General features: G+C 49.3%; 1 protein-coding gene across 1 annotated transcript in view; it reads right to left on the bottom strand.

Moving 5' to 3' along the window:
- Window positions 1-10,256, bottom strand: part of LOC122564698 (ectonucleoside triphosphate diphosphohydrolase 2-like) — a 205,332-nt gene extending 195,076 nt beyond the window's left edge. Inside the window, exon 1 of the mRNA XM_087998576.1 lies at window positions 9,992-10,256. Coding sequence (XP_087854702.1) covers window positions 9,992-10,105 — 114 coding nt within the window. The 5' untranslated portion in view covers window positions 10,106-10,256. The remainder of the gene's footprint in view (window positions 1-9,991) is intronic.
- Window positions 10,257-12,303: the final 2,047 nt, after the last annotated feature.

Here is a 12,303-nt window from a genome sequence, read left to right as displayed (position 1 = left end):
TTGTGAGGCCGTCTGAATCCATGCATGAAGTCAATTAAAGAAGGATGGAATTTTGGATTTTAAGGCAAGTGCTGGATGATGCACAGGGTTCATGAGAAGGCTTGGCTTAATACTTCAGCAGAGAAGTAAGACTTCACAAAAGGAAGGTTATCAGAAATTGCAGCAGGGCCTTGACCAGCTGGGGAAGTGGGCCGAGAAATGGCAAATGGAGTTTAATAGAGATAAGTGTGAGGTCTTGCATTTTGGAAAGTCAAATCAAGGAAGGAGTTTCATGGTGAGTGGTAGGGCCTTAAGGAGTGTAGTGGGACAGAGGGACCTTGGAGTTCAGGTGTACAGTTCTCTGAAAGTGGAGTCCCAGGTAGACAGGGCAGTGAAGGGGGCTTTTTGCACACTGGCCTTCATCAGTCAGGGCATTGAGTACAGACGTTGGGAAGTTATGTTGCAGTTGTACAGGACGTTGGTGAGGCCGCACTTGGAGTATTGTGTTCAGTTTTGGTCACCTTGCTTTGGAGAGGATGTTAGTAAACTGGAAGCAGTGCAGAAGAAATTTCCAAGGATGTTGCCTGGACTCAACAGTCTGAGTTATAGGGAGGGGTTGGACAAGCTAGGGCTTTTTTCTTTAGAGGGTAGGAGACTGAGGGGGGATCTTATAGAACTGTATAAGATCATGAGAGGCCTGGATAGGGTGAATGCACTCAGTCTTTTTCCCAGGGCTGGGGAATCGAGGACTGAAGGGCATCAGTTTAAGGTTAGAGGGGAAAGAATAAAAGGGAACCTGAGGGGCAACTTTTATGCACAGAGGGTGGTATGCTGATGGAATGAGCTGCCAGAGGAAGTGTTTGAAGTGGATACGTTAACAACATTTAAAAGGCACTTGGACAAATACATGGTGTGATGATGCTGTTCCTTTAACAAAGTTATGTTGTCCTTGGTTTTTTTTCAGGAGGTCGTAAAAACACAAAGTCTGGGCTTGGATGGGTTTTAGGGCCAATTTGATGATAGCTAACAGGTACTGCCTCAGGCAAAAAGCTTTTCAAGCTTTTAAAAACAAAACACTTGTACAATGAAAGGGTAGTGTCTGGTTCTCCCAGCTCAGCTTCTCTCTGGTTTGGTTTGGTTTTTGGCTGTCTGGCTATTCACTGAAAGCAGTCAGGTAGTTGTGAAGCTGATGGACCCATGGGAGCAGGTCCAGGCAGACCCTCCCTCTCTCTGACTGCTCTCCTGTAAGACCCTGTGTTTGATTTTACCTTTTGTGCCAAGGGGTGTTAAGGGGGATCGTTGCAAGTATCTGGAACTATATCGCTAAGTTGGGATGATCTGTTGGGTTTTCGGAGAGGTTTTAAGTTATTCTGTATTCTGTTCTCTTTAGTTTGTGTTTCATTTGGTAATCTTGTAAATATGTTCGACTTTGTTTAAAACTACAGGGTTTGACCAACTGCATCCCTCCTGAAAAATCCATTCTACACCTGCTTAAGACAGCTCGCAAAGTTAGGGTCTGGGCTACTTTCTTGAAATGTTTTGAGGGGGTCCGGCCTGGTCCATAACAATAGGTGGGAAAAGTGGAGCAGGATATGGGCCAAGTGCAGGGAAATGGGGTTCGCGTGGGCGGCCATTTTGGTCAGCATGGACCAGATTGGGCCAAAGGGTGTTTCTCCATGCTGTAATGACTCTATGACTCTGTGAAAAGCGGCTGAACTAAAATATAAGATATTACAGTTTCACCAGTTTGTAATCACAAATCATCATCGGAAACATGGGTGAAACGCCTATCACTCTTGACATCGAACTGTGAATCAAAAAGGAGAAACAAAACAGTCCTGGCGAGAACCACTGGCCATGAGAAAAGTAGGTTTATTTTCATTCTTTCTCGTATGGCTGATGGCACTAAGTTAAAACCAATGACTGCTTTTAAGAGAAAAACTTTGCCGAAGGAGAAATTTCCAAAACGAATTGTTATCCATGTGTATCCATAAGGCTGGATGTCGAAAATGGATAAAGGAAGTTTGGAATTTATGACCTGGTGGACTACACAAGGAAAAGAGTTTGCTCGTCTGGGACCAGATTAGATCAGATCTAGTGAAGAATGCTGTTGACAACATCCGATCACATAACACTGACGTAGCTGTAATTCCCAGCAGACTTACAAAGTGTTTGAAACCAATAGATGTTGGTATCAATCAGCCATTTGAGGACATGATGAGAATGAAGTGGAATGACTGGATGGAGGAAAAAACATACACAAAAGGAAGCAGTACGTGGGCTCCATCACTGTCACTGATGGATCATTGTTTTCATGGAAGGAAATAAAAGTTGACACTGTTTTCAAATCATTCAAGAAAAATGGAACTTTGAATGCAGTGAATAGTACAGAGGACAATTATCTACAGGGTGACATAGATGGAGAAGATGCAGCAGATGATGTGCTACCGCTAACTTCAGACTGGGAAGATGAAGAGGATCCATACAATGATATCATTTTGTATCTGGCATGTTTCATTTAAGATGTAACATGTAATTGTCATTTAAATCCGTATTGTGTTTCAACTTTAATTTTTGTACGTATAAATAAAAGCTCACTAATTCCTTTTTGCTTCAATTTTCTTTATCTGTTAATTACCATAATTTATTGTTTTTGTTTCTTTATTTATGTGGAGCAAATTCGGCTTCTGTCATGATGTGGTGTTTGGACTGTAGCATGAATTTCAGCCCCTCAAAAGTAGTACTCATGTCATAGTCAACCTTATAAATTTAGCCTTAAAAAATAGTCTAAAAAGATCAACTTTTACGTATGAATATACGGTATTCATTTTCACTCTGTTGAAAGCAATTTTGTCTTTGTTTACGCACTAACTTACATGGATCAGTGGACAAAAAACATAAATACTTCGTTCCTTCACTTTCACTGCAAGTTTTCTTTCTCCATTTGTGGCAAATTGCCAATTTTGACAATGGCATTGTTTTCACCTTCATTCTGTACTCCAGCAGAGTTGGGTGACCATCTCTGGGTGCTGAAGTCATAAAGGGCCCATTGCCCAGTGGGGTATGTGGCGAGAATCTAAATGCGAGGGTGGTTGTGTTGGGGAAGGTAAGGACAGGCTGGGTTTTGATGAGCCCTTGGGTGTAATGGCAGGGGGTTCGGGGTACACTACCATGGCCACCTGAAACCCAAACACCCTCAGGACAATCCCAAACACTAATCCCCCGAACCTGCTACTAACTCCCATGTGGACAGGCACAAAACTGGCAGTGGGACAGATGCAGGAGGAGAAAGTGAGGTCTGCAGATGCTGGAGATCAGAGCTGATAAATGTGTTGCTGGAAAAGCGCAGCAGGTCAGGCAGCATCCAGGGAACAGGAGAATCGACGTTTCAGGCATAAGCCCTTCTTCAGGAATGAGGAAAGTTTGTCCAGCAGGCTAAGATAAAAGGTAGGGAGGAGGGACGTCGGAAATGCAATAGGTGGAAGGAGGTCAAGGTGAGGGTGATAGGCCGGAGTGGGGTGGGGGCGGAGAGGTCGGGAAGATGATTGCAGGTTAGGAAGGCGGTGCTGAGTTCGAGGGATTTGACTGAGACAAGGTGGGGGGAGGGGAAATGAGGAAACTGGAGAAATCTGAGTTCATCCCTTGTGGTTGGAGGGTTCCCAGGCGGACAGACACTACTCTCTTTAATAGACCTTGAGGAGTCACACCCAAGTTACAACAGCTAAGTACATTTTACAAAACACCACATAATAAAACCATCAGATGCCTCACAGGAGCATTTTAAATCAATGTGTGATGCCACATAAGGAGATATTAAAGCAAATGACCCAAAGTTTGATCTAAGAAATGGGTATTTAAGAGTATCTCAAATGCAGCAGGACAGCACAGTGGCTCAGTGGTTAGCACTGCTGCCTCACAGGGACCCAGGTTCGACTCCAGCCTCGGGTGACTGTCTGTGTGGAGTTTGCACATTCTCCCCGTGTCTGCGAGTGTTTCCTCTGGGTGCTCCGGTTTCCTCCCACAGTCCAAAGATCTGCAGGTTCGGTGGACTGGCCATCTTAAATTGTCCAGGGACAATTTAATAGACCTTGAGGAGTCACTTGGATTAGCCAAGGGAAATGCAGAGCTACAGAGATAGGGTGGGTCTGGGGGGGGATGCTCTTTGGAAGGTTGGTGTGGACTTGATGGGCTGAATGGCCTGCTTCCACTCTGTAGGGAATTCTATGATTCTAAGTCAGACAAAGGTGTAGGAAGGGAAATTCAGAGATGAGGGACCACATACTTGTAGGTATCAGCTGGAGGTTCCTGGACACTATAGGAGGGACGCAAACACATTGGAGAGAGTGAGGATCTTCAGTGATGAGGATGGATTGAAGAAATTGGGACTGTTGGAGAGTAGGTTCAGAGGTCAAAACGATGAGCGGGCTGGACAGTGTAGGTTGGGAGAGACTATTCCCATTCTTAAAAGGAACAACAAGAAAAGGGGTATAGATTTAAAATGACGGGTGTACAGATCACAATTGAAAGTGACTAAACTATTGGTCTCTCTTCAGAATACAAAGGAAATTAGCAGTTTGCCACCTAGAATTCAATGGATGCTTTTGATGTGACTACTGAATGTGTACCAAACGACAACAGCTGTACAGTGTAAGGTGGCATTAATCGGAACAGAGCAGGCAGATTTAGCAAAGAGTATATACAGGCCAAAAAGATACCAGACTACGTCGCTAGACCAGTACTTTGAACAGTGCAGACATCTCACTGTTGTTAACAACCTGCTCATTCTCAATGAGTTGTTAATACCAAGAGCTTTTCAGCTTGAGATTCTTCAGAGATTTACGAATTACAAAGCATTCTGCAGGGTACGTGAGTCAAACCGGTGCCCAGATATCACTCCCTCAATACTAGAAGTGCGTGCTAACTGTGTTCCTTGTGTTACAAACAACCAGGAGAAACAAGCATCATTATCACAGCAGAGAATAAAATTATCGACTCAGTGCATGGAATTCTGGACAATGTGGTATCAGGCAGCAGGGGCTGTGAGCTGGTGTGGAGAACATGTCCACCTTGTGCTGTAACTGTAGCTGCAGGAGTTTCCTTATCTCCAGCAGCACTACTTTAGGAATCTAAACAGAGCTGGACCCCAACCACAGAGGGGAATGGAACTCTCACAAACCAGTGAACAGGCAAAAGACCTTTGATGAGAGTTGACTGTGGGAGACCAGGCAGGAATGAGTTAGTATAGAAATGTCAGGCAACGGTAATGACACCGTTGAGGTCTTCAGCAGCTGGTGAGCTCAGAAAGGCTGATGGTGAGATGATGTTTGTGAGTTGGGCTGGAGAAAGCTTCTTGAGGAAGTGGTTATTGCTCAGCTCCATGGTTTGCTGTCCTAGATAGCTGACACCAACACAAACACTTACCCCAACTGATTAAAACAATACTTCCGGGCAGTTTGTGTTGATGTCGGCCCAACAAGTCCACACTGACCCTCTGTAGAGCAACCCACTCCCCTACCCTATATTTACCCCTGACTAATGCACCTAGCTCTATGGGCAAGTTAACATGGCCAATTCACCTGACCTGCACATCTTTGGACTGTGGGAGGAAACTGGAGCATCCGGAGGAAACCCACACAGACACGGGGAGAATGTGCAAACTCCACACAGACAGTTGCCTGAGGTTGGAATCGAACCTGGGTCCCTGGAGCTGTGAGGCAGCAGTGCTAACCACTGTGCCACCATGCCACCTGTACTATAATTAGCCAGCTTAATGAGCTCACAGTTACTTTTATTGTTTTTTAAATCTCCAAGTCAAATTCTAAATGTGGAACTGAATTTCGGTGTGAGGAATTGCTGATATCAGCGCTGCCATTATGACAAAGCCATTAATGTCACTCAAACAAATTATCTGGCCACAATCACATCGATGTTTGTGGGGGCATGGTGTGCCTGTGGTGATTGCTAATGTGACATTTGACGTGACTGCACTTCATTGGCCACAAAGGACTTTTCGATTTCGGGAGGATGGGCAAGGTGCTACATGAATTATTTTCAAATTCCTCTGAATATCTGGCCAAGTTGCAGGCCCCGAGAGATCAGAGTGCTATTCACATGTTTGCAATAAACCATTTCCCCGACACTGGCATAGAATTAATCTCTGTTTGGCAAGTGGTTGTGACTGACAAGTATTCTTTTGCTGTCTAAGAAGTTTTGCACTGGACTCTGTATCCTGTTAAAAACAGAAGTCAGGCTGAGACCAAGCAGCTCAGAGCTATTTGATTATAATCTTAGATTATTAGAACAGTTACACAAAGGAGGGTGTACTGTTGCCTGTATCAGAGCTGGTTCATGGCACTGTCCCTTTGCCCTTCCCTGTACCCTGACAATTAGATTCTCTTTGGATTTTAATCCAAAACCCTTTTAAAAGCCGTGACTGAATGTGCCTCAAATAGGAGAAAGTGGCTACAAACCGACCGACTCCCACAGCTACCTGGACTACACCTCCTCCCATCCTGCCCCCTGTAAAAACGCCATCCCATTCTCCCAATTCCTTCGACTCCGCCGCATCTGCTCCCAGGAGGATCAGTTCCAAAAACGCACATCCCAGATGGCCTCCTTCTTCAAGGACCGCAATTTCCCCCCCAACGTGGTCGACGATGCCCTCCACCACATCTCTTCCATTTCCCGCTCCTCCGCCCTTGAACCCCGCCCCTCCAACCGCCACCAGGACAGAACCCCACTGGTCCTCACCTACCACCCCACCAATCTCCATGTACAGCGCATCATCCGCTGTCATTTCCGCCACCTCCAAACGGATCCCACCACCAAGGATATATTTCCCTCCCCTCCCCTATCAGCATTCCGTAAAGACCACTCCCTCCGTGACTCCCTCGTCAGATCCACACCCCCCACCAACCCAACCTCCACTCCCGGCACCTTCCCCTGCAACCGCAGGAGGTGCAAGACTTGCGCCCACACCTCCCCCCTCACCTCCCTCCAAGGCCCCAAAGGAAACTTCCATATCCGCCACAAATTCACCTGCACCTCCACACACATCATCTATTGCATCCTTTGCACCCGATGTGGCCTCCTCTATATTGGGGAGACAGGCCGGCTACTTGCGGAGCGTTTCAGAGAACACCTCTGGGACACCCGGACCAACCAACCCAACCACCCTGTAGCTCAACATTTCAATTCCCCCTCCCACTCCACCAAGGATATGCAGGTCTTTGGACTCCTCCATCGTCAGACCACAACAACATGAGGGTTGGAGGAAGAACGCCTCATCTTCCGGCTAGGAACCCTCCAACCACAAGGGATGAACTCGGATTTCACCAGTTTCCTCATTTCCCCTCCCCCCACCCTGTCTCAGTCAAATTCATCAAATTCAGCACCGCCTTCCTAACCTGCAATCTTCTTCCTGACCTCTCCGCCCCCACCCCAGTCTGACCTATCACCCTCACCTTGACCTCTTTCCACCTATCACATTTCCGACGCCCCTCTCCCAAGTCCCTCCTCCCTATCTTTTATCTTAGCCTGCTGGACACACTTTCCTCATTACTGAAGAAGGGCTAATGCCCGAAACGTCGATTCTCCTGTTCCCTAGATGCTGCCTGACCTGCTGCGCTTTTCCAGCAACACATTTCCATCTCTGTGCCTCAAATATACAGTGCAATCCAGATCCGAACGACACACTTCATCTTCCCATTTTCTCCTCAGCTCTCCTGCCCAATGCCTTACGTCAACATCCCCGGCTTCCTGACCCAGCGACCAATGGAAAAGGTTTCTGCCTATCTGTCTGTTCAATCCAATCATAATGTGGACACATCAATCAAATCTGTCTCGGACTTTCTTTACCCAGAAGAAGGGGCAAATTCTCAAATCCATCATGTGTTACTGAAATCCCTCATCAGCAGGGGGTCAGTGTGTGGGGGACTGTACCCCAGTGGGAGTCAGTGTGGGTGGGACTGTACCCCAGTGGGAGTCAGTGTATATAGGACTGTACCCCAGTGAGAGTCAGTGTGTGTGGGACTGTATCCCAGTGAGAGTCAGTGTGTGTGGGACTGTCCCCCAGTGAGAGTCAGTGTGTGTGGGACTGTATCCCAGTGAGAGTCAGTGTGTGTGGGAGCCGTACCCCAGTGAGAGTCAGTGTGTGTGGGACTGTACCCCAGTGAGAGTCAGTGTGGGTGGGACTGTACCCCAGTGGGAGTCAGTGTATATAGGACTGTACCCCAGTGAGAGTCAGTGTGTGTGGGACTGTATCCCAGTGAGAGTCAGTGTGTGTGGGACTGTACCCCAGTGAGAGTCAGTGTGTGTGGGACTGTACCCCAGTGAGAGTCAGTGTGTGTGGGAGCCGTACCCCAGTGAGAGTCAGTGTGTGTGGGAGCCGTACCCCAGTGGGAGTCAGTGTGTGTGGGAGCCGTACCCCAGTAAGAGACAGTGTGTGTGGGAGCCGTACCCCAGTAAGAGACAGTGTGTGTGTATATTTGCTGTTGCTGTGTAGCTGTTGCTGCTTATGGATGTCAATCAAATTGCCATTTGAGATCCTTTGCCTCTGACAATGAGATTGACTGGGAAACAGCGGTTACTGTCCAAGGTGCCTCTGATCCAGTTTATGCCTTTGGCCTGCCCTTTCTGAACCCTCTTGGAATTGTTTCTTTCAATGACTTCCCTTATTCTCTTTTGTAAGTTGCAAATGACATGCCTCTGACACATTCTCCACAGCACGAGAACTCATTGTGTAAAATACTTTCCACTCATGTCATCTTTTTTGGCACTTACCACACTTCTGCATTGTCTGACTCCCCAAGTCTAAAGAAGAAAACACAAATTTATTTGATTTGCTGACCGGGTGCTGTAGTGTCCCTGACAATTAAGGATGTAGTCCCTCTGTGGTCGACAATGTAGATTCACTGAGTTTACAGTCTCCTGTCACCACACTGACAGTGACTTGGATAGCTACTGTTCCTAGCCTGTGCCAGCTGTAATAGCCTGAGAAAGACCACAAACAGGGGATCCCAGGCAGCAAGGGACAATGAGTGGAAACGGAGACTGGGATTCACTGGGAAAGTGAGCAAGACCTTTCACAACTGATTCTGGGAGGAAAGAGATCAAGAGAAATGTCTCAAAGCAGCAGAGAGGATTCTGTGCAGTAAGGGATGTTTCAGAATGAATCCCCAATTGGTTTGAACCCAGTTATTCTTTAACAAGAACAGTAATGAGCAGATTACTGCAACATACTCACTGTGTTAAATAACTGTCAGCCACACTCTATTTGGTAGGACAAGGTTTTATGTCTGGGTGGGGTATAACCTGCTCCCATTTCTCATTTTCAGGATGACCACAATTATAGCAGGATCTTTCTAAGAAGCAGAGCTGCTCCCTCAGCACCCCCCCCCCCCCCCCCCCCATATACCCCTACTGTGCTCCAGGGGTACACAGGTAATTATACAGACACAACCAACAGATTCAGTGAATACCAGATTCAAATACCTGATACTGCCAATACTGGGATATGGTAAACAGCAGACCTGGTAGAGTTGGTAAATATCAGACAAACACCAGACTCATTTAGCATTGGACTGAGTAAACACTGGACTTGGTAAATTGTAGATCTGGTCAATGCTGGGCACAATAAATACACTGGGCACTGGAGATACTAACTGTTGAAAACACACCAATTTTTCTACTGTGCTGAAATAACTAAATCAAACAAAATGAATGCAAACTGTCCCGAAGGGGCATTCTACAAATCAAAAATATCAAAATACATTTACCAAATTTAAATCAAACTATCATTTCTAGGGCAACACAATGGTGCCTACTGGACAATAAGCCTTGCAAATACACTGGGCTCTGGAAACACGGGGATCTACAGGTTTCAGGTGAGCTGTTTGCTATTCATCCCTTGATGCTCCCGACCTCTGCTCAGCGTCTGTAACTGTCAGGCTGCGATCCTCAGGCAGTCTGTCAGTGAGCAGGAGCAGAGAGGGCGAGCAGTGGACCCACTCACCTTGTAGGAAGAGGGCTGCTTCACATCCCGGGTGTTGGAGCACAGCAGGATAATGCCCAACACTCCCAAAACGCCGAGTGCCACGGAGATGATGAGGTGGTAAAGGCCAGGCATGTTGAGGTGTACAGAGCAGCAGCAGTGAGTGCAGACACTGACTGAGCTCCCTCTCCCTCCCTCTCTCTCTCTGGCAGAGTGCTGCCTATTGGTTGCTCTTGGCTCAGAGTTAAGCTCACGCACTCTGTCTGTATTCAGCTGGAAGCGAAGGGCAGCCCCGGAACATTGCCTGAGCCAGAGCCTGACCCCTGTACCCAAACCCCGACCCCCCCAGCCCCCCAGCCCCGGCAAGGCCAGGGGTAGCCCGCACACCCACTCTGTGTCCCCGGACACACTCACTCCCCTCCCGGGAGCGAACGGAACACGCAGCCGGCAATTGGTGTCAGTCACACCCGCGGCAAGTCCCGACCTGTCCCCATCGCGCTGCACCTCCACCCTCCACCCTCATCACCTCCACCCTCATCACCTCCACCCTCCACCCTCATCACCTCCACCCTCATCACCTCCACCCTCCACCCTCATCACCTCCACCCTCATCACCTCCACCCTCCACCCTCATCACCTCCACCCTCCACCCTCATCACCTCCACCCTCATCACCTCCACCCTCATCACCTCCACCCTCCACCCTCATCTTCCTCATCCCTCATCACCTCCACCCTCCACCCTCATCTTCCTCATCCCTCATCACCTCCACCCTCCACCCTCATCTTCCTCATCCCTCATCACCTCCACCCTCATCTCCCTCCACCCTCATCACCTCCACCCTCCACCCTCATCACCTCCACCCTCATCACCTCCACCCTCCACCCTCATCACCTCCACCCTCATCACCTCCACCCTCCACCCTCATCACCTCCACCCTCATCACCCTCCACCCTCATCACCTCCACCCTCATCACCTCCACCCTCCACCCTCATCACCTCCACCCTCATCACCCTCCACCCTCATCACCTCCACCCTCATCACCTCCACCCTCCACCCTCATCACCTCCACCCTCATCACCTCCACCCTCATCACCTCCACCCTCCACCCTCATCACCTCCACCCTCATCTCCCTCCACCCTCATCACCTCCACACTCCACCCTCATCACCTCCTCCCTCATCACCTCAACCCTCATCACCTCCACCCTCCACCCTCATCTCCCTCAACCCTCATCACCTCCACCCTCCACCCTCATCACCTCAACCCTCATCACCTCCACCCTCCACCCTCATCACCTCCACCCTCATCACCTCCACCCTCATCACCCTCCACCCTCATCACCCTCCACCCTCATCACCTCCACCTTCCACCCTCATCATCTCCACCCTCCACCCTCATCACCTCCACCCTCATCCCTCATCACCTCCACCCTCATCACCTCCACCCTCCACCCTCATCACCTCCACCCTCATCCCTCATCACCTCCACCCTCATCACCCTCCACCCTCATCACCTCCACCCTCATCACCTCCACCTTCCACCCTCATCACCTCCACCCTCCACCCTCATCACCTCCACCCTCCACCCTCATCACCTCCACCCTCATCCCTCATCACCTCCACCCTCATCACCTCCACCCTCATCACCCTCCACCCTCATCACCTCCACCCTCATCACCTCCACGTTCCACCCTCATCACCTCCACCCTCCACCCTCATCACCTCCACCCTCCACCCTCATCACCTCCACCCTCATCCCTCATCACCTCCACCCTCATCACCTCCACCCTCATCTCCCTCCACCCTCATCTCCCTCCACCCTCATCACCTCCACCCTCATCTCCCTCCACCCTCATCTCCCTCCACCCTCCACCCTCATCACCTCCACCCTCATCACCCTCCACCCTCATCACCTCCACCCTCCACCCTTATCACCTCCACCCTCCACCCTCATCACCCTCCACCCTCATCACCTCCACCCTCATCTCCTCCACGCTCATCACCTCCACCCTCCACCCTCATCACCTCCACCCTCATCACCTCCACCCTCCACCCTTATCACCTCCACCCTCCACCCTCATCACCTCCACCCTCATCACCTCCACCCTCATCACCCTCCACCCTCATCACCTCCACCCTCATCTCCTCCACGCTCATCACCTCCACCCTCCACCCTCATCACCTCCACCCTCATCACCTCCACCCTCCACCCTTATCACCTCCACCCTCCACCCTCATCTCCCTCCACCCTCATCACCTCCACCCTCATCACCTCCACCCTCATCTCCCTCCACCCTCCACCCTCATCTCCCTCCACCCTCATCACCTCGA

Source organism: Chiloscyllium plagiosum, unplaced genomic scaffold (genome assembly GCF_037043375.1).
Source record: "Chiloscyllium plagiosum isolate Xiang-an unplaced genomic scaffold, Cpla_swu_hap1 HiC_scaffold_21, whole genome shotgun sequence".
Taxonomy (NCBI): domain Eukaryota; kingdom Metazoa; phylum Chordata; class Chondrichthyes; order Orectolobiformes; family Hemiscylliidae; genus Chiloscyllium; species Chiloscyllium plagiosum.
Note: the sequence above shows the minus strand (reverse complement) of the source record. Positions and strands in the feature narration are given on the sequence as shown.